Source organism: Perognathus longimembris, chromosome 8 (assembly GCF_023159225.1).
Source record: "Perognathus longimembris pacificus isolate PPM17 chromosome 8, ASM2315922v1, whole genome shotgun sequence".
NCBI lineage: Eukaryota > Metazoa > Chordata > Mammalia > Rodentia > Heteromyidae > Perognathus > Perognathus longimembris.
Window position 1 is genome coordinate 813,155 of NC_063168.1, and position 22,502 is coordinate 835,656.

At 51.2% G+C, this 22,502-nt stretch overlaps 1 protein-coding gene across 1 annotated transcript in view; it reads right to left on the bottom strand.

Annotated features, from left to right (window-relative positions):
• Vwa3b (von Willebrand factor A domain containing 3B) overlaps positions 1-17,056 on the bottom strand; it is a 125,888-nt gene extending 108,832 nt beyond the window's left edge. Inside the window, exons 1-6 of the mRNA XM_048353494.1 lie at positions 16,847-17,056; positions 13,876-13,970; positions 11,875-12,125; positions 10,501-10,675; positions 3,611-3,780; positions 199-314 (exon numbers count right to left, since the gene is read on the bottom strand). Of these exons, the coding sequence (XP_048209451.1) occupies positions 199-314; positions 3,611-3,780; positions 10,501-10,675; positions 11,875-12,125; positions 13,876-13,970; positions 16,847-17,033 (994 nt within the window). The 5' untranslated portion in view covers positions 17,034-17,056. The remainder of the gene's footprint in view (positions 1-198; positions 315-3,610; positions 3,781-10,500; positions 10,676-11,874; positions 12,126-13,875; positions 13,971-16,846) is intronic.
• Positions 17,057-22,502: the final 5,446 nt, after the last annotated feature.

The window sequence follows — 22,502 nt, forward strand, 5'->3', positions numbered from 1 at the left end:
TGCCACTTGAGCCGCAGCGCCACTTCTGGCCATCTTCTGTATATGTGGTGCTGGGGAGTCGAACCCAGGGCCTCATGTATACGAGGCAAGCGCTCTTGCCACTAGGCTATATCCCCAGCCCCTTAGCCATTTTTTTTTTCAGATCACTTGAAATTACTAAGGATATTAACCACACTGGTCCTGGTGGATTTCAAGTACCTGGGGGGAGTTTTCCTTTCAGCTTCCTTGCATTCCAAGTAATCACATTGTCACCATCCTTTGTGAGGAAAGTAGGAAATTCTACACATACTGTTCTCTCGGCAAATGCATGGAATCTGAAACACAAAAAGCGTTCAGCTTTAGGCTGGCAGGGAGGTTTCTGCACGTGCCTGCGAGTTCTCCCAGGACCATGTGTTTGCTCTTACGGGCCTGGAGCATCAGGGGATTTTTTTCTTTCAGTTTTGTTTTTTGAGCTGGGGGCTGGCAATATTATCTAGACCCCAAAGAAAATCCTCCAGCCTCAGTCTTTCAAGTATCTGGGACTTCAGGTCAAGACCACCGTGCCCAGCATCAAGCAGCTTAATTTTAGCCATATTCACTGCTTCCCTTCTACCTCGTCCTGTCAGTTTCCCATGCAAAAGACAAGGAGGCAAGAGGGTCTGAGAACTGAGGATGGTTTGGGATCTTCAGTGATGACATGTCTTTTTATTGGAGACTAATTAACTCAATCAAATGGCATTTCTTGATCCTGGGAAAGGGAAGCCGTATTTGTTCTCTTACTCCCCGGGCCCCATCATGTCAACACAGATTCGATGAGCCAGGAATCGACTGCGGGCCCTCACCACAGCCATCATCAGTACTGTGGGCTCAGGGTTGAAAGCTGGTAATTGGGCGGCATGGGTAGTGTGCCTATTGTTGAGTAACCGCAGTCAACTGTAACAAGGCAGGCGGATGCTTGCTTCCTCGGGACTCAAGCTTCAGTGCCAATGAAAAGAATCCCTGTGTAGGCAAGTGTTTAGGCGCTGCCTGGTCCAAGTGTGGTTCAAGGAATAGCAGTGGCAGCTTTGCCTGGGAACTGGGTGGGAGCTCCCCACCCCCCAGGGAGTCCAATGTAATCATAGCTTGCCGAGCACTGGACTGGTGGCCAGGGTGAGGGCCAAGTCACCCTGAACTGTCATCTGAAGGTCAGTAGCAAGACGTTAGTTTCCAGTGTGCAGAGGAGGTCTGAGGTAACGCTAAGAGCTCTACCTCTGCTGGCTGCCACTCATTCAATTTGTAAATAGTCCTTCAGTACAGCCTGCGGTGGACAGATGGGCAGAAAAACAGCACAGGACGTCTAGGGAGCTCTTGGACCATGGAGAGCCTCAGTTCTATTCTTTAAGGGTTTCCGGCAAGAGCAGACAATGGCTTGATGACCATGAACAAGTCAGCCTTGCTCTAGCAGCTCCTCTTGAGTTGATTCTTAGCCTAGCTGTGTTCATTTCCTATAGGAGCTTCATCCGGCTGCCTTCCTCCTGGACCTCCTGACAGGGCAAGGACAGGTGATCCGTAAGATCTCTCCTGGCAGGCCCCACACCCTGAGTTCCAAGGGCTTTGTGCCTAGAATTTTCCACTCCCTGATCCGTTGTTCTTCAGATTAAAAAAGAGAACAGGTGGAAGTTTCCTCTTGCTAATGCTGCTCACTTGTGCAGAAGTGAATCACCATTAGAGCAGGCTCTTTGGAGAGTCCTTAGAATACAGCACTGAGCCTGCATGGGTGATTCCACCCAAAACCACCCTTATGTCCGGGGGAGCAGAGTCTAACTGGAGGACCACAACACAGAGACAGCCTCGTATAAACGAAGATGCTAAGAACCTATGGTTTCCTATATGTAACTTCCCTGTTACTGGGGCAAAAGCCCCAAGGGCCCCAGGAGAACAGCCAAGAACTTCAGGGTGAGGAGGCGGAAATCGGAGTGTGCAGCAGCAGGAAGCAGAACCTGCAGACAGCAGCACTGGTTGTGGGTGAGGCTGGCCCAGAGCACACACAGGAGGGTATAGCTACATCCTGGCCCTTTTCTGCAAAATCTATCCTCCTTCAGTGTGCAACACAAAAAAACCAGTAGCCTCAATCACAGCTCCTCACGTGTAAACTACTCCTGGGGCTCCAGAATGCCCAGAGAAGATGCCCAGCGTGATCAGAGCAGAGGACAAGAGGGGGGCGCGCCAGTGTCCTTCTGCGCTCTCCTGTATGAAGACGGCTCAGGAAGCCCCCCCTTCTATATTCGGAGGGCTCAGAAACCCAGAAACGAAGGTAAAGTAGCTGATGTTGAATTATTTAAAAGTGCTTGAGGATTTTCCCGCCTGGTGGGTGTTGGGGATTCTCGCTGCCCTTCCCCCAGCCCTGGGGCAGTGGGGGAGGGAGCCCCTCCCGCCTGCCTTCCGGCCTCAACCGGAAGAGAAGCCAGTGGGTCCCGCCTCTCGGCTCGGCCACGCACGTCTAATGGCGGAGGCCCGGCCCTGGGGGGATTGCGATCTCCACCCACAGAGGGCGTTTCATGACATCACCTGATGGGCAGCCCAGCTCAGCCAATCAGCTAGTCACCCCAAGTCCCTCTCCTTCCGCCTGTGTCACCGTAATAAATTCTTCTGCCCTCCTTCTGAACGGGTGAGACTCATGGGCCATCACATCGTCTCCCCATGTCTCTCTCCACCGCCGTTCCTGACGCGTGAGGGGACGGGGGGGGGGGGTCTCGGCAACCTTCTCAGCTCAGCGCAGGCCATGAGAACACGCTTTGTTCCTTCCACGGGCGGGAGGGATAGAGCCGAGTGTTCTTTCATAGTTTGGGATTCAAGCATCCCCCTGGGAGATGGGGGAAGGGGTCCCGAGCCCCCAACAGGTGGGCCTCCAAGAAGACTAATTACAAATGAAGATTCTTTCCCCTCTTCAGACTTGAAAATGAGAATCCCTGGGCTCTGGGGTCTAGAATTTCCCTCAAGCTCCCTGTTATCCCAATTCCCCTCTGTTGTGTGGAATTAGCAAGGCTAAGCCTGGCTTCTGTATGGCTAACAGCTCCCCAGGTGACTGTGAGCACCTACACTTAAGAAGAGGGAGCTGGGTAACACGGCTCACACCTATGACTCTCGTGTCCCAGGAACCCTGGAGGCTAAGGTCAGGGAGGGTTGTGGTATGAGGCCAGCCTAGACAAGGACGTTCCCAAGACCCCACCGGAACCAGGAAAGAGCGGGGCACAGAGGCACGTCCCTGTCACTCCAGTACAAATAGGAGGATCATGGTTCAGGCTGATTAGCTGAAAAACAGGACTCTATTCAAGAAACAAGGAGAAGAAAGGATTGGGGATATGGCTCAAGCGGTAGAGTCCCAAACCCCAGAACTTCCAAAAAACAAAACAAAACAAGGGTTCCATTTCTGATAGGCTAACTTAGGAAAGGACTCAGTAATTCCTATTGCCACAGAAGCAGCTGGGACCTGAACACGTGCTTACAGAGACCAAAGGAGGAATATCTGTTTTAAAGTAGAAAGGGCGAGACGATCAGGAGACTATCTATTCTCATGGAAAGGGCAGTTTGTCACAGTTTCTGTCAGGGATTGAATCGTGTCCCTTCCCCATGTCAACATTCTTATGCTTACCTGCCATGAGTGTTGGCGCTCAGACTCTTCAGGAAAGCTACAGTGTCTGCTCCTCTGGTGTTGAAGGACACTATGCAGACGGGACACGGGATCTCAGAAGCCCTTTGGGAGAGAAGCGCCTTGCTTTCTTCAGGAACATCCCCCACCACAAAATAGTAAATGGATTCAATCTGCAAGACAGTGGCACCAATGGTTTATTTCCCTGACACACCCCAGCCTTGCACTGAGCACAGCGGCAATACATTTTCTGTAAGCTCATGTCTGTTTGGGGCTTGAGTGGGAGGAAGGCACAGTGACCCTGCTGAGTTCTGCGAGGGCACTGGGCGGTGCAGGTAGCAAGTGAGAGATCAAGAACGGTCGCATGGCAGTGCAGGACCGGGGTACGCTTAGCAGATCTGGAGCACAGACGCCTCTGGGGCCATAAGTACATTCCACAGGTTAGGTACATTCATTGTAGAGTGAATAAACCAAATTTTGGACTAGCCCCTAGAGCAGAAAGCTTATTAGACATTTCCCAAGGTGGTGCCAGGTTCCTCGTGTAGCTTCCGCCTGAGGCATAAGGTAGAAAGGAGGACGTGTTCCCAGCTCGCTCACCCCCTGACCCGTCTCACGAGCCACAGACATGCCTGGGGAGGGAGGATGGTCATGGCTTTGTGCAACTGATCAGGAGCCAGGACTGCCCACCAGGTCTTGCCCTACACTGCCAGGCCAAGCCACGCGCAGACCAGAGAAGGCGCAGCTTGTGTAAGGGTACACACAGACACGCATAGCTTAAAAGAGGGGTTTTGAGAAAGGTTTACCTAACCTAGGTAAAGAACAATTCTAAAAGTTCTGCCTGCCTTTTAGAGAAATGTAAAGGCCATGAAACTAGGACCCTGTGATCGCTGTCTCCCCACAATGTCAACCGTACCACTCCTGTTCCTCCCCACGATTCTGCCTCCCCTGTGTTTCTCTCTCCTGCAACTTAGGAGTTCTGCTACTTCAGACAAGTGAGCTGGCTTCAGCTTCTTTACTTGTGGAAAAAAGGAGGGCATGTGGTTGATTCTTCATGACTGAAGCTTAAGAAAATGGTCCACGCTTATGTATACAAATCTGAGTGAACTGGAGGAGTGCCAGGAAGAGACCTCATCCCCACCTGCCCTCCAAACACCCTCATGAGCTGCACACCCAGCTGAGGAAGAAGCCCTGGCAAACGGATTCAGTCCTAGGAATAAACAGATTTTACTGCCTCTTTCAGATTCAAGGCCCTCTTCTTGATTTAATTTCAACCCCTCCTGAGCAGAGGATTGCAAATGATCTTCCCATCTTCAGGTCTGGAGCCCAAACTCATTGGCAGAGAAGGGCTGGCCCATGCCTGGCTTCCCAGGGGGTGCGGGGCCCCGTCTGCAGCTGACAGGCAATGCCGCCTGTGTGCTCAAAGGCGCAGAAGTGGGGGCGCGAGCCCAGGCCAGGGCTGAGGAGGAGGCAAGAGCGGCAGCTGAGACCAGCAGCCCTCCTCCAACACGCACAGAATGCTGTCGCTTCTTCTCAGCTCTCTGACTTTAAAAAGTACACCAAAAGAAGGACTAACCTAATTAATAATGGGCAAATGAATAGTTTCCAAAAGGAGTAATAAAGGTGGCTAATAAATTGAAGAAATGTCCAGCATCCTTACTCATAAAGGAAATGAAAATCGAGACATCACTGAGATTCTACCTCACCCCAGTCAGAGGGCCACAACCAAGAAAACAGTAACACTGGCAAGGATGTGGTGAGACCCTTACACAATGCTGGAAGAGAGTGTAAATTAGTGTAGCCACAATGGAAATCAGTAAGGCGGTTCCACATACAACCAGTTATGAAAAGAGTTATACCACCCATGAGCACATGTCCGAAGGAATAATGTAAGCCCACGTATGCTCAAGAAACCTGTACCCCCATGTTTGTAAATGCACTGAACACAGTAGCCAAGATTTGGGATTAACTGTGTCCTTAAACTGATGAATGAACAGAGAAAATGGGGTACATATGCACAACTTACTTGGCCATAAAAGGTACAAAACTATGTTGTTTGCAGAAAAATGAATGGAACTAAAATCATGTCAAGCGAAATAAGCTGGACTGAGAAAGACAAAGACTGCACATTTTCTCTCATATGTCTAATCTAGTCCTTTACAATGAGTCATGGGAATATAAAACAGGCTCGGTGCGGCAGAGGGAACCAGAGGGAGGAGGAAGGTGAAAAGAGAGAGTGAGGATAAAATAAATATGATTGAAGTACTTTATACACACATACACAAAAACAATTATAAAAACTAGAGCTTGTTTGAGGAAGTGGAGTATGGAGGATTAGGGGGAGTGAGAGTTGAATTTGACTGGGGTAAATTATGTGCATGAATGGAAATAATACAACCAAGCCCCTTTGCAAAACTAACATATGCTAATAAAGGAGGAGAAGGAAAGTGAAGACGGGAAGTTGTGGATCTCAGCCAGCCACCTAGGAGGCAGAACGACACACCGAAAGGAAGCAGCACTCGCCACATTAATGACCAGGTGACTGTATTGCTCCTCCAGCAAGTGCTCTCTGTGTCAAGGCTCCTGGTGGCCACACCACCTCACGCGGAACGGACTAGCGGCACTCCTCCACAAGAACTTTGCAGCTAGAGCGGCCGTGAGGACTGGGTCATCGGTCTTAAGCACCTGACAATGGCAGGTGGCCCAGGGCAGGCGACTGACAGAAGGGCTTGTGACGTCGGCAGGGAGGTGAGGCCGACTGGGTGGCGCGACGGCCCCCTCTCCACAGGGCGCTATGCTTCCCTGCTCTCGCAGAGACCTCAGGGTCTGAAATTCTCCAGCAGAAATGCTTTTCTCTTGAGATTTAGATAAACTGAAAACTGCCATAGCCCCCATGAGTCAGGAGTTCCTTCCCTTTAACTGTGGAGTTCCCTCCTATGCATTATCGTCACCGCTCAGCTTGTTATATACCTTACACGTGTTGTATTTTCAGCCGACTCTGTTAATCCATCCTGTAAAGGCCCTGGGAGGTGCCTTGTACAGAGGTCAGTCTCCTGCACACAGCCTTCCCGTCTCACATAATGACATGAGGAAAAACAGAAAGGAAGACCCTACGCATCCCCCTGAATGGGTAAAATCCTCCTCGAAGAAAAAGGGCTTTCAGGTTGTGATTTGGGGTGAGGAGGAAAATGAACTATTCAGTTCAATACAGCAGAGTCACGCGGTATGAATCATTGCTATTATGCCCAACTTATAGATGAAGACACTGAGGCTTGGGAAACATTAACTGACGTGGCCTAGGAGCTTTGTGAGCCCACGCTGCCTGACCCCGGGAGCTTCAGCCCTGGCTCGCAGCCACCAAGTTGTGTTGGCTCTTGGCGAGACCGGGCACCTATTAGAGATGAAGATAAATCCCAGAACAAGAAAAGCAAAGTCATGGGGCAGGGAAGGCAGCCAAGAAAGTCACTCCTTACTCTCTGGGATTCCCTGTCATCCAAGAGTTCCGATTCCCACATCTGACATCAACCCTGCTGACCAAACTTTGGGCCCACGAGGTTGCGGGGCTTCAGGAAGGGTCTTCATGGGAATCCCTGTCCCCTAACTAGCACCTTCAAGATCCTGGAGGGGGGAGACCACTTCTAAGACCCCACTGCAGCAGGCAGGCCAGAGCTGCTTCCTCGCTGGCCAGCACTTCCCTACGGAGAACGCACACTGAACTGGACACCAGTGACCCATGGACTCTGCTCAGCCGCTTTAGAGTGAGTCAAGGGCGGTCACCGCTTTACATACCATCAACAGGGTGGCACCTTTTTGTTTTTCCTTGCAATGCCCCGTTCTGTGTGGGCCATTCGTTCCGCCCCTTCTCCTGGGAAAACCATGCACGCTGCCCAATCCTGGAACCCTGGACAGCTTCCCTCGGCAGTGTGGACAGAAGGAAGGAACAGGGAGGGGCTGCCTCCACGCTGACAGTCCTGTGCCAGCCTGCTGAAACCTGCTGAAACCTGCTCACCACCAGGGCCTCCTGCTGCAGGAAGCTCCAATCTCCACAGGAGCAAACACCCAAGGCCAAGCCACGCACGGCAAGAGGGCTAGCACGAACCTGTCTCCATCACACAGCCTTCAGAACCGCAACACCAGGGGCCAGCTCCAGATCCTGGACTCTACCAGACTTCCAGACGCCCCCCTGAGCCTGTGGCCGCCCTCTCTGGGCTCGGCCCACTTTGATTTTCTGATTCCTTCCATGGTAGTGGTCAATACGAAATCAATTCTAAGTGTTCCTCCAGCCCCTCCTAAACCTTCTGCCCGCCATGGACTTTCTGTCCTCCAGGCTTCAGGGTCCTGGTCCCAACACAGCGTCCACCAGAGCCCCACAAGGCCTACACAGTCACTTCCTTGGTCCTGCAGAGACTCCAAGAAACACCTCCAATCTACGCCACACCTTGAGGATGGGAACCAACAATGCAGGCCCACATTTAGCTCCTAAACTCGAGAATATCCGTGTAATTTCCTTTCCATTCCTTCAGTGTCCAACAAAAACTTATAGAGCCCTTATTAGGCATTAGGGGCATAAAAATAAAAATAGTTGATGCCTGTGCCAACCGTTACTGGAAACAAACGAGGCCCGTGGGCTGACGGGGCCAGGGCATCATCTCGCAGCCCACGAGGGGCTCCCAGGGGGCCACAGGGTCGCCCATTTAATCCTGCAGCAAATATGACTTTACAAACCAAAAAACCAGATATATTCTATCAGGTAGCTGCAAGAGAGGGTGAGGGAACAAACCTGGAAAGGCAGGTGTCACGTAGGCAGCCTGGAATCCAGGTTCTGGGTAAACAGCCTTCTCCTTCCCATGAGCCCTCGCGCCCCGTGTCAGCAAGCTTTCCAGGGCTGCCTGGCACATTGCCTCTCCTCATGAAGGCCAAGGAAGAGGCCAACTTCCGTAAGACCTATATCTTAAGACCAAAGGAGGCTGGAGCACAGGAACTCCGTACTGGCCAGCACAGCTGGGCTCTGGGGCTGCCAACCCCTCACCTGTCAGGTATTGCCTCAACAGCCACCAAACTGCCCTTCGCGTGAACCACCTCCTTCCCCACAGAAACAACAACAACCCATCCATCCACAGTGCTCTTCAGTGTTCTTATCAGAGGCACAGTTTAAAGAAACCTCCTGGGCTCCTGTTAGACCACAAGGCTCACTGTTAACTGACTCTCCTTGTTCAGGCTTCCAGGCCCATTGTGGTGACAAAGCCTAGCTCTAAAGAAGCCCACTCTAAAGAAGCCGACTCTGGGGGTGGGCTTGACACAAAAAAACAGACTTCAGGGTTAATACTCTGACACAAGATAATGCCTAGTTTCTTGGGTCTTCTAAAGGCCCACTCATGGAGAGAGATGCTAACTCAAAGCAGTCTGGATTTTATATATACTGCTCAAAGCTTCCTTATGCTTTAAGTCTCTTCTATGCCTAGGAGGGTGAACTTGGAGCTCACTAGGTGGACATGACACACGTGGGGCAGAGGAACTAGCTTCAGGGGAATCTAGACCACCCTCTTCTTTACTCCCCACAAACCACAGGTCATGGTGGTTTTATACATGAGGCTATTGCGTTTACTAGAATTTTCTTGGGACCACCCACAGATGGGGGCTATAGGTGACAGAACACTACTGGTTTGTATGTGCTTTTTCTCCTCTATGGAGTTCTCAGGTTGCTCTGGATGATTGGTGCCTATGAGCTTTCTTTCTTCCTCTTCTGTAGGACTCCCTGGAACTCACTGAAATTATTCCAGGCTTTCTAGGGTAGGGATAGACCACAGAGAGAGAAGAGGAATAAATAAAGGAAATCAAAGAAGAAAGCAAGGTCCTGGGAGACCGGTGACCCGAGTTAGCTGAAGCAATACAGTTAGGTTCACAAAGAAAGAGCATACTCGTATATGTGCATATGCTCCGTTTCTTGAATACTTATTAAGGTATCCAGACACTTGGAATTTTACAGATGTGGAAACAAGTATGAAGGCCAAAGAACAAAGTGGCTTATGTTTGGTTCTCCCTTAACAGAAAACATTTGTTCATTTGCCTTTGTGAGGAAAATGTGTTTCCAATTTCAAACCATCAGGCTCAGGATTGATAAGTCCAGGCCGGTGGGACCTCAGCTGCCCAGGGAGCCATGTTGGCCCAGGAACCTCTTCTGCCTAGAGTACTTCCCCATCAGCTCAGCGTTGTCCTGAATACTTCCATCATCAGACTGCCCCACGCAAACACTTGCCTTGTGGCTGAGACATAGAACACCACCACTTAATCACTCCTTCATGGTAAAACTTTATTCCCCAAAGGTCTTAGAATACCTTTATCAGTACAGTAGCACTAAAAAAATGAGTGGACTCAGCGACTCAGATCCACTTTGTCCCGGAAATCACAGGACAGACCCATCTTGTGAGAGGAACTAGGAATGATGCAGAACATAGGGGCTGGAGACGCGCCATCTCCCCATCCTTTCTTCCGCCCCGTGCCATCATTCTTGGAGGAGTCTTCCAAGAAGAGAGAAAAGGGCAAGAGTGGAATCAATGAGTTAGGGATGAGCATGACGGCCTCGTCCCTGTCCCTCCTGGATGCTCACTAGGTGTGAGTAGCACCTGCCTCCTCTCACAGGCGACCCCAGTCACCCTACAGAAGGGCCTTGTTAGGCTCACGGGACAGATACCAGGAGTCCCATTTGATGGGCCCCGTTTTGCCACATCAGGGCTGCCATTGTGATCTCTCTCTGAAGCATAGAACTTATTTCTCAACAGGTAGCAAATTGAGGGGTGAATAAAATTATGAGCTGGGGGAGCGGGGGGCAGGCCAGCTGATAGGTGAAGACAGTGAGCACACAGAGCTCAGCTTGGAATCACCTTGGGGACACTCACAGTTTTGTCACTGGCAGCTTCCAGCAGGGCCTTCAAGCTGCTGTCCTCAAAAATCTTTTCTTCAAAAATCTTTGGCTCAAAAAGCTTTTCTTCAACCCAACCGACGGCAGCAGCTATGGCTCCTTCAGTCACAGGAGAGGCGTCTTCCTGCCACTTCATGGGCTCTTGAGAAACCCTGAAAGGAACCACATGGAACAGTCACAGGCAGGCAGTGGTAGTTTCCCGGTTTCACCTCGATGATAAAGAAGACACAGCTTCAGTCCTCCTAAAGATACCAACAAATGTGCGAGCTGGTTAAGATAAATCCGTCTTGTTCAGGAAAATATGCTTGCTTCTTTCTCATTAGTTACGTTTTTGGAAGAAAAAAAAAGGAAAGGAAAGGAATTTTTTTTTGCTTTAGCAGAGCATTAGTTGTGAAATCCTGAGAAAATGTGGTCAACCATTTAGTCGAAAGCTTGGGAATGATGGATGGATACCCCCACACCTCAAAAAGAGGGGCCATTTGAACTTACCTGTGCTTATGACTGCAAATATAATTGGCCGTTTTGTCCACCACAGCCAGAACTGGCTCACACCGGCGCCCCTCTGTGTGGCTCCGGTCTGAGTGGCTAACACGAGAGGAGACATTCCAAGAAGGCCAAAGTGCTACATGTTTCAGTACTAATTCCTCCAATTAAATTAAATCTGAAAAGGATCTGGGATAGAACACCACCACACCATCCTCAAAGCTGTCCTCTATTTTGCCGAAAGGCTTTTACTTGGAAGAAGAAAAAGTCCATTACTAGATTCCACCCCCATCTCCTCAGCTGTTTCATGTCAGGGAACTACAACCCCACTATTCCAGAGGAGAAGCTAACGCCGATGTTAAACTCTCATGAATTCAAGAATCCATAAATAATTGATCATGAAAATAGTGAAATGTGAGAAATTCTATAAAGGCAGCCACCTGTTGTCCTGCTGAAAATAGTGAACTCACAGGAGAGGTCAACTGCAGCTGGAAATTCAGTCTGGAAAAACAGCAAAATGTGTGGCATATTTATTCCTCATGCTAAAGTCTAAAATGAGGGAAGATACTTGGCTTTAAATTTGTACTGAATATCAATATATCTTTCATATTCTCTTATTTTGACCTTCCCATGCATTCGAGAAAAGTCTTGTTTCTAAATTTCTTTTAATATAAAAACTAAAATGCTCCAAGCAAAGCAAGAAAGTTTCCTAAGATTTATTATTCACGGAGGGATCTCTGAGAAACTGTACATTCTAGGAGACCTTCCTTGCCATGAAGCTAGCTGTATTAGCTATGCTACTTAACTCCAAGTAGGTGCTAGTTGGCATAATGCTTCACTGAAATCAATGTTTTCTCTGGGAACTTACCAAATGATATTGAACTTGGTCACTTGAGCCACTTGCTCTTGGAAGACCATTGTCAAAGCGTCCCGGCACAAATGAAGCTCCCCCTCCAGCACGTCACTGAAATCCAGCACCATGGTGATGTACTGTTCCAAGATGACACCAAAAATCTGCCGGCTATTGCTGGTGAGCCAATCCATCCGCTGCTTGTAGCTCTCCACTGCTTGTGTCAGATATTCCACGAACGGAGAGATCAGTTCTGATTTAGCTGTCAGCTTAATAAAAACAAGACAGGAAGATAGCCGCAAATAAGTCACCTGAAACCCAGTCATGCCATCAAGAACTGGGCAAATGGCCTTCCAAACCCGGCAGGGTCCAGGAGGAAGAGGCTAGTCGTTCAACAGAAAACCCATGGGATGATTCCCCACAGAAGAAAAGACGACATTGTTCAAAATACAGCACTCAAACAAAGAGATGCTTCCAGATTGCCTCTTATTTTTATAGTTATAGATTGTTAGAAAAATGCTTATGGACACTTTTAAGAAATCAAGTAGAAGGGAAGACATCAAAGGCAGATAGGAGAAAAACAAGTCCTGCTAAAACTTTTACATACAACATGCCAAAAACTATTTCTGAAAATGCTTCTAAGCAGTCTGTCTGTCTTCTTTTATGAGACACCAGCCCAGTTGTTCATCTTCCTGCTCATTATCCATGTCCTCTGCCTCCTTCCTAGGCCAAGCTCCCCTAATCCTGAATCACCTAATCACTCATGTGGCCACTAACATGTCTACTGCTGCCCCCCCCCCCGAAGGTGAGAGACTTAAAAGCAATTGCTTGTATGCATAAATAATCTTAAAAAAAAAAACAGGCACAATTTGTAAGGCTTTTTAAAGCATAGGAAGGTACAAGACAGAAAAAGAGTAAGAAAAAGTTGCACCCTATTCTGTGACAAACCAAGTTTTAAACTTTTAGCAGCTCCCAGAGCGTACCCCAATACCTGCCCTGGTAATGAATATGTGCTTTCTGGACCTGTCCGGGTCTCATGTCCACGCCCCTCCTGCCCTCCCCGTGTCTGCCAAGCTCACTTCCCTGCTCGCTGCTCCTCCTGGCCCCTCAGACAGGATTCCAACCTCCCTCACCTCTTCCCACCCAGTCCAGTGGGTGGCGGGGGACAGGGGAGCAGGTGTGGAGGGAGGCAGTAGAGAGGCAGAGGTGTCTAATACTTCTGCAGCGAGTCTAATGTGGTTCCGTTTTTAAAGACTTGGGACAACAAACTCAGGATTCTACAATGGTTCTCGCTTCGAGCCAGGTTTATTTTAGAAAGTGATTTTGTAACATAGTCATTCCTCTACATCCACAGGTTTAGCGTGGATAAACCAATCTGGGATACACCAACCAGGGATGGAGAACATGCAAAAAACAAATTGTATATGTACTGAATATATAGATGTCTTTCTCTACTTTATTATCTAAACAATAGAGTATGTAAATACTATTTCCATAAATACTAGTTCCACCTACACTGTACGGGGTACGCTGATTTCAAGCCTGCAAATATGAACAGGGTCTTCTCATGCCAGGGGCTGGAGCGTTCCTGGACGCGGGGCTCTTCCAGGGAGCTGGGAGCCAGTCTCGCACGGATGCCAGCGGAGCCCTGAATCACAAAGCAACCGTCCTGGCTGCCCACGGAGGCACCTTGATGTGAACGAATGTCTCCGTGTGGACATGATACGGCCTGTGTTTCCTTCAGAGACTGATGTCATATTGTTTTACTCCCTTATTTTCAAAGCAGAACAAAGTGCTGTTATACAGCGTTTTCATCTCTGGTCAAGAGCTCCCTACACGGAACCCTTGCTGGCTAACTAAGGTTTCCCTCCCCTAGCTGCCAGCTCATGACTTCTCTTGCTCTTCCCCTGGCCAAGGAAAACCTTCAACTTGAACCTGCACACGGCTGCCTCTGCTGTGACCTGAGGTGACCCCGGCCCCTTCCCACAGGACCTGCCCACCAAACCAACTCTGGCTTACGTTGTATATCTTGCCATCTTCGGTTGTGCAGAATCGTGGAAACAGGCCCTCTGCATACCGAGAGGTCACAAGTCTCCCCAGAGAAGTCACATAATCTGCATTTGTATAAAGACAATCAGAAGAATGTGTTATCAAACTTCTTTTTATTTCTTGTTGTTCTCCTCTGGCATCATTCAACGTATATCCTTTATACCAACAATTTACAATGAAGTATTTCTGAACGCTGTGATAAATGGAGCTGCTTATAACATGGGTGGACAGGGCAGGAGAAGAGCGTGGTTCCTGGCTTACTGGTTCTCTGTCCAGAACAATTAAGAAAAAGGGAAAACAGACATTGCATTTAATTCCTGAAAACTTTTATTAAAGATTTGGTCTTAGTTTCAGAATTTAAAAACTACCACTTGGATACTATTTGTTGTTCTTTCAGGTGGAGGAGAAGAATGAAATAAGTGAAATGGAGCAAACCATACATTTGAAATAGCCAAACACAATGTCAGCACAAGAGTTTGTGCTCATGAGAGTATACGTGCAGCTGTGTAAGCGTGCATTGCATGCACTACGTACGAAATACAGTGCTCGCAGCAAGGAAACGCGGTGTTGCACATTACCACTCCTCCCTCGCGGGACTTCCCGAGGCTGGTCCCGAGGCTAGCGGGGTGAACTATGACCTGGCCGGGCAGATGATGTAAGGCTCCTCAGAGACGGATGAGCGTATAATGATAATTATGGTGGTTGTGGTTACTGCAATCATTGAGTTACAAAAGCAGTGCTGTGGGTCCCAATACCTGCCTTCCTCTGCCTTTCTAGGGAGGCAGGGCAACAGCCCACTTTAGAAGAGCAGAAGCGAAAAGCTGGCATTCTATGGTCTCCCTGGCAGGCTTGGTCCCAAATCACAAGGGCTAAGAAGACTTCCAAGTTCTGATGTTCAGCTCCCTCTAGACCGGTCTAGAACAGTTACAGTTACCACCAACATGGAATAAAGCTGCCAACAGAAATGATGGAGAATTGGGGGATTTTTTGTTTGTTTGTTGCTGACCCTGGGTCTTGAACTGTGGGCCTGGGCGCTGTCTCTGAGCTTCTTTTGCTCAAGGCTAGCACTCTACCACTTGAGCCACAGCGCCACTTCCAGCTTTTCCTCAGTAGTTTATGGGAGATCAGAGTCTCACAGGTTTTGCTGTCCACACTGGCTTCAAACCACAGTCCTCAGATCTCAGCCTCCTGAGTTGCTAGGATTATAGGTGTGAGCCACTGGTGCCTGGCTGAGAATCTGATTTTTTGAATACTATTTCTGACTGTTAAATAGATGACTAATTCAGAATTACCGAGTGAAATCATAGTAGTGGAAGTGCCAGGGTGCTCATCGAGGGGACATTACCAACACACGGAACGGGCCAGCTCCTGAAGAGTGGGCTATCTCTCATTGTGAAACACTCAGCAGCCTGACTCCGAGGCTCTGTGCTTCAACAGCATTCCAAGTCAATCGTCATAAATACAGATTTAAAAATCCTAAACCCTCGAGCATTTCATGCTTCCCGGAATGAGTGGTACTACACAAAGCAAAGAGCCAACCCTCCACCTGGACTGGGCTGGGAAGGCCTGTAACCCCAACATTCAGGAGGCTGAGAAAGGGAAAATCACGAGTTTTAGGCGTGCCTGGGCTACAGTGAGATCCTGAGTCAGCAAAGGAAGGAAGGGGCTGACTGCATCGCTTAGTGGTAGAATGCTTGCCTGGCCTTCATGAGGCCCTGAGTTTGATTCCTTGGTCCCACAGATGAAAAATAAAATTTAAAAACTTTTTAACAAGAGAAGGGGGGAGGAGGAGGGCTTCATAAAAATGAAGCATCATATTCATCCCCAAAACAGACAGGGACTCAAAGAAACAACACCAACAAAAACTATAAAGCTTGGCACCAGTGGCTCACACCTATAACCTTAATTACGCAGGAGGATAAGGCCTGAGGATTATAGTCCAAAGCCAGCCCAGACAGGAAAATCTGAGGCTCTCCTCTCCAATTCACCACCAAAAAAGCAAGAAGCAGATCTGTGGCTCAAATGGTAGAGCAAAAGCAAAAGTGGTAAAGCCTTGAGCAAAGAGCTCTGGGACAGCACTGAGTTCAAGCCCCAGGACTGGCAGCTGGGAGGGGGGGGCGGCAGGGAAGAGGGAGAGGGGAAGAGGGAAAGAGAGAGGGGGGCAGGGAAGAGGGAGAGGGGAAGAGGGAAAGGGGGGGCAGGGAAGAGGGAGAGGGGAAGAGGGACACGGAAGAGGGAGAGGGGAAGAGGGAAAGAGGGGGGGCAGGGAAGAGGGAGAGGGGAAGAGGGAAAGAGAGGGGGGCAGGGAAGAGGGAGAGGGAAGAGGGAAAGAGAGGGGGGCAGGGAAGAGGGAGAGGGGGAGAGGGGAAGAGGGGAAGAAAGGGGGGCAGGGAAGAGGGAGAGGGGAAGAGAGAAAGAGAGGGCCAGCAAGTGAGCAAGCAGCGAAAGAGAACTTAGACCAATGTCTTTGATGAACACAGATGCAAAATTCCTTAAAATACTTGCCCATGGTTTACAACAACTAATGAAAAAAATCACACACTATCATCGTTAGCTTTATCCTAGGGATGAAAGGCTGGTTTAACATACGTAAATCAGTAAACGTGATACATCACATTATCAGAACCATGGACAAGAATCGCATGATTATTTCAAAAATGCAGAAAAAAGCCTTTGACATAACACAACATCCTTTTATGATAAAAGCTCTGGAGACGTTAAGAATAAAAGGAACATTTCTCAACATAATAAAGGCTGTTTGTGACCAACGTCCATTTAGTCACTGAAAAGAATGAGATGAAGCCTGGCTAACACTGACTGTGAGAACTGACAGAGACCTCCGGCTCCAAGGAGCCGCGGGGGCCGAGCGCGCCTCGGTAGTGGGGGGCCGAGCGCGCCCTTCGGTAGCCACGCGTGCACACGGCTGCTTGCACTTCCCTACCTTCGCACTGGGGGAATCCAATCTGTGACAGAATCTGCTTCAAGGTCAACTTGTTGCTCTTAAGCCCGTGACGCTGAAGCCACTGCTCAGATGACACGAGGCTCTGCGTGGCCAGGTCCGTCTCGGAGTTTCTCGGTTTCTCCTGCCTCTGCAGGGGCTGCTCGGAGGGGGAGCCCGAGTCCTCCATCTCCAAATCGGGAGCTGAGTCACAGACACCTCCTGTAGCAACAATAATGAGACTTGAACTTCTTCAAATTTGGGATCTGACATCAACATCAAGATCTGTTTACCATAAATCACAGTAGATCCGTGAAGGGGAATTCTACTTACAGTTAAAATTACAAGCTAGACACACTGGCTCAGGCCTGCAATCCTAGCTGCGCAGGAGACGGAGATTGAAGATGTGGTTCAAGGTGAGCAAAACAGAGGTGGGCAGAGTGAAGTTCTTGAGACTCCAATGACAGAGTGTCTGTGCACAGTGGCACACACCTGTCCTCCCAGCTGCGGGAGCGCAACGCTGACTATCACCCCCAGTGACACAGGGGGGCACAAGCCTGGACATCAAACGTGACCCGACCTGCACAGAACCAATGCACAAGGGGACCAGAGACCCGACCGACCTCCCTGGAGCAGAGAATGACAGGGACCGCGCCCCATCTCCTCCTCGGGGGAGGGACCGCACCGCTCCTGGATAACACTCTTGCACACCCTGCGACCAGCACAGGGACGAACGTGAGGGTGCATGAACTGCGCATGGACACCCACTGCATGGAGGAAAGCGACATGCTCATTCTCATTTGGTAGTTCAAGACCTCTCTTATCCCCAAAAACGCAGCCATATGGATCTGTGAAGTTTAGATGAACTCACAGGACATGAAAGCAAAGGCAAACCAAGGCCTCAGCTTTCTCTCTGGGGCCTGGCCACAAAGACAGCAGCTAAAATTCTTTCAAAATTAGGTCAGCTGTTCCTATAGAAACAGTCAGGGAAGCTCGGAAGAGACATCTGACTATTTCATCATTTCCAGTTAATCTTTCTCTTCCCTGAAACACACCCATCTCATATACTGTTCTTGCTGGAGAGCGCCACTTGTTAGATTTAGGAACGCATCTATAAAAACGCCCTAATGAGGCAGAGTGTGCAGCCTTAAAGAGGAGGTCAGAGTCAGACATGTTTTGTTCTTAAATCAAAGGGACATGTTCTTTAAAACCATTTTTTAATTTTCAATTTTAATTCAATGTAAAAGGACACATTCTTGAGCCCCACACAAAGCAACCAAATTCCCTAGTTTAACTAAGTTACATGTCTTAGTCTCTTTTGTGCTCGTGTGTGTGTGTCTGTGTGTGTGTCTGTGTGTATGAGTATGTGTGTGTGTGTGTGTGTGTGCTGTTCCTAGGGCTTGAAATGAGGCATGGGTGCTGTCCTTGAGCTTTTTTGCTCAAGGTTAGCACTCTACAATTTGAGCCATATCTCCACTTCCAGCTCGTTTGGTGCTTATTTGGAGATGAAAGTCTCACAAACTTTCCTGCCCAGGGCAGCTTCATACTACAATCCTCAGATCTCAGCCTCCTGAGAAGCCAGGATAAGCCAGAGGCTCACATGACCTTTTTAAAAATTGTTTAGAATGGTTGCCTCTACTGAATCTGACAGCCTTTATGATTCATATTGAGTCAGATCTTAAAGCTAGGGCTTTATAGCCTGAGAATACATGTAATAAATATGTCAGAAATGAAAGGACTAAAAAATGGAACTTGGCCAGAGACAGAGAGAGAGAGAGAGAGAGAGAGAGAGAGAGAGAGAGAGAGAGAACACCTTCCAACAGAAAGGATCTCTTACTGAAATGGGATAAAGAGCTCTTTGCCAGAGAAAGGAAGTTAGCGCACACGTGTGCAAGCATGCACACGCACACACCACACACAGCTTGCTTGCTTTCCCACCTCCAAGGCCACCCCAGGCCACTGTCACACGGAATGGTAGCTGCCTCCGCTGAGCTCCTAGAGCAGGCCTCAGCCACCCCCCACAGCCTCTCCCAGGAAAGCCCACTTGCTCTGAGGTTTCCTCACGGTGGCCTTGGGACACTTCAGGTCTGCTCTCGCTAGACTACAAGGAGACTCCGTGACATTCCCCACACTGCACTCAGGCTGAGGCAATTAAATTAAATCCCTCAGAGCTACGGAGAGAATCCTAATTTCTTTTCCATATAAGACAAACATTCTCAGTTCTAAGAGAGCTAAGATCAGGAAAAAGCTATCTTTCCAAAACACAGACACTATTTTCTAGATTTAACTATGCTACTTATTAAAGGTTTCCTTCATTTGAGGTTTTTATAAATTAGAGGACAGGAGAACCCAGAAGTCAGAAACAACACACAATGATCTGAGTTAAAGAAGCTATTCCAAGGTATCTAGAGTTTGGAGAAAAAGGAACAGATTTCCTTAGTAGATGAGGAAATGAAAGGGGGAGGAATGGAAAGGAGGGGAAAGGGCGGGGGGAAGCCATGGGCAAGGGTTTTGAGAAAAATAGAAAGGAAAATAAGCTGGCACAAGCCCAAAGGCCCGGACCAAAGAAGTAGGAGTTCCCAGGCAGGTCCAGCCCTGTGCTAACGGTTTCCTGCCTGCACCGGCAGCCAAGAGACGCCCCATGGCCTCTCTGGGTTGGAGTCATGTGGAAGTCCCCATACCCTAGGAGAGAAAGTCCTACGTGGTCTGAGTCCATTAATTCTGCTACAGTATGTGGTAAGCTTTATGTTCAACATCCCAAACTTCCTGTACGCTTGCTAGTTTCTGAAAAAGAAGTCTTGTGATGTATGTGAGTTTTGAACTATGATTGCTCCAGGAAGAAAGGAAGCTGAGATGGTGCCCTCTGTTGTATCCTATTACAATTAGTAAGGACCACCCATTATTCCCTTGTTCTGTTCTTAAAAGGCAATGCTAGGCTATGACCATCAGCTCCAAGAATGCTGGCAGGGCTAAAGAGCTTTACATGGACCGCCCCACTGCTCAGAAAATAGGGCCAAGAAAAGAAAACCTAGCAATAATTGAAGTGCTCTAGGGGATAGATCATTGCTGAGAAAAAAAAGAAATGGGCAGATCCCAAGAAGATGAAAGGAACATCTCTACCCAGAGATGTAGTTTTATGACCATTGTGAGAAAGAGCAAGTCAAGTGCTGGTGGCTCAGGGCCTGTAATGCTAAGTACTCAGCGGCTGAGCTAGGAGAACCCAGCCTCACAGCCAGTCTGAACAGACGAATCCATGACACTTTTATCTTTAAAAAAGGCCAGCAAAAAGCCAGAAGTGGAGCTGCTGCTCGAGGGGGAGGGAGAAAGAAAGGAGGGGGGGGAGGAGGAGGAGGAGGGGGAGGAGAGGAAAGGGGAGGAAGAGGAGGAGGAGGAGGAGGAGGAGGAGGAGGAGGAGGAGGAGGAGGAGGGAGAAAAAGGAAAGGAAAGGAAGCACGGGAGGAAGAGAAGAAAAGGAAAGGAAGAGAAGGAGAACAGAGTGCAGGTGCTTGTGAAACCTCCCGAGTGGGGTGAGCACCCAGCTCACACTTACTACCTCTGTGGGAGGAGCTGCCCGGGGCCAGGGGCTGTGCAGGCTGGAGAGGCAGGGCTGTGTTCCCGGGGAGGAAGGACCGGTGCTCCTGGGGAGGAAGGGCAGATGCTTCCAGGGAGGAAGGGCAGTGCTCCCGGGGAGGAAGGGTAGGTGCTCCCGGGGAGGAAGGGCAGTGCTCCCGGGGAGGAAGGACAGTGCTCCCGGGGAGGAAGGGTAGGTGCTCCCGGGGAGGAAGGACAGTGCTCCCGGGAAGGAAGGGCAGGTGCTCCCGGGGGAGGGAAGGACCAGTGCTCCCTGGGAGGAAGGGCAGGTGCTTCCAGGGAGGAAGGACAGTGCTCCCGGGGAGGAAGGGCAGTGCTCCCGGGGGAGGGAAGGACCAGTGCTCCCGGGGAGGAAGGGCAGTGCTCCCGGGGGAGGGAAGGACCAGTGCTCCCGGGGAGGAAGGGCAGATGCTTACAGGGAGGAAGGGCAGTGCTCCCGGGGAGGAAGGGCAGTGCTCCCGGGGAGGAAGGGCAGTGCTCCCGGGGAGGAAGGGCAGATGCTTACAGGGAGGAAGGGCAGTGCTCCCGGGGAGGAAGGGCAGTGCTCCCGGGGAGGAAGGACCAGTGCTCCTGGGGAGGAAGGGCAGATGCTTCCAGGGAGGAAGGGCAGTGCTCCCGGGGAGGAAGGGTAGGTGCTCCCGGGGAGGAAGGACAGTGCTCCCGGGGAGGAAGGGTAGGTGCTCCCGGGGAGGAAGGACAGTGCTCCCGGGAAGGAAGGGCAGGTGCTCCCGGGGGAGGGAAGGACCAGTGCTCCCTGGGAGGAAGGGCAGGTGCTTCCAGGGAGGAAGGACAGTGCTCCCGGGGAGGAAGGGCAGTGCTCCCGGGGGAGGGAAGGACCAGTGCTCCCGGGGAGGAAGGGCAGTGCTCCCGGGGGAGGGAAGGACCAGTGCTCCCGGGGAGGAAGGGCAGATGCTTACAGGGAGGAAGGGCAGTGCTCCCGGGGAGGAAGGGCAGTGCTCCCGGGGAGGAAGGACCAGTGCTCCTGGGGAGGAAGGGCAGATGCTTCCAGGGAGGAAGGACAGTGCTCCCGGGGAGGAAGGGCAATGCTCCCGGGGAGGAGGAGTAGGTGCTCCGGGAGGAGGGGTAGGTGCTGGGGGGGGGGGAGGTAGGGTAGGTTGCTCTGGGGAGGAAGGACAGTGCTCCCAGGAAGGGTGGGCGGGATTCCGGGGATGAGGGGCGGGGCTCCGGGGTGGGTGGGCGGGGCTCCTGGAAGAAAGGGCGGGGCTCCTGGGGGAAGGGCGGGGCTCCGGGGCTGCGGGGCGGGGCTCCGGGGAGGAGGGGCGGGCACCGGTCTCCAGGCCCGCGCCGGCGCCCTCACGACCCCCACCCAGCCCCGCCCAGCCCCGTCCCGCGGGAGCTGCGGTCCACGCCAGCGGACCGGTGTGAAGCCGGCAGGCGGGTCCCAGCCCGCAGCCTCCGCCCACTCTCCTCGGCCCGCCCAGGCCCCTCCGCCCGTGGAGGGGCGAGGCTCCGTCCCCCCTCCCCCGGGCCCCCCAGCACCACCCACCGTCCGGCGCGGACGCGGGGCCGTGGCGGCAGCGCTCCCGACGGGGGGTTCCGGCGCGGCCTTCGGGGCGGACAGCGCGTCGCCGCCGTTGCTAGGACCCGGCCAATCAGAGCGCGGCTCGCTGGCAGGGCCCCGCCTCCCCGGAGCCTCGGGGGGTCCGCGGAGGGGGGTCGCGAGGCGCGGCAGCTACAGGGGCGGCCCGCGGTGGACGCGCACCCCCCAGCCGGGGCCCCGCCCGGGGACGGAGCGGCGTGGCGGGCACCGCGCGCCAGGCCGACACGCGGACCCACGCGGGAGCCGCGCGCCGCCGCCCGGGCCGCGAGGGAGGAAGGAGCCGGGAAGCAGAGGCCCGGCACCGCGCGAGGAGGCTTCGCAGTGGGTGCCTCGCGCTCGCAGGTCTGTTTCCCCTCCCCCTCCGGCCTTCTCCCAGCCGTCCGGGTAGTTGACGGGATTGGAAGGTGGGGTCCAAGTCGCACGTCGTTCCGTGCTTCGGGCCTGACCTCCGCACCACCGCAGCCACGAACGACCAACCGAAGACCCCAGGCTCTGCTCGGCGGAAAG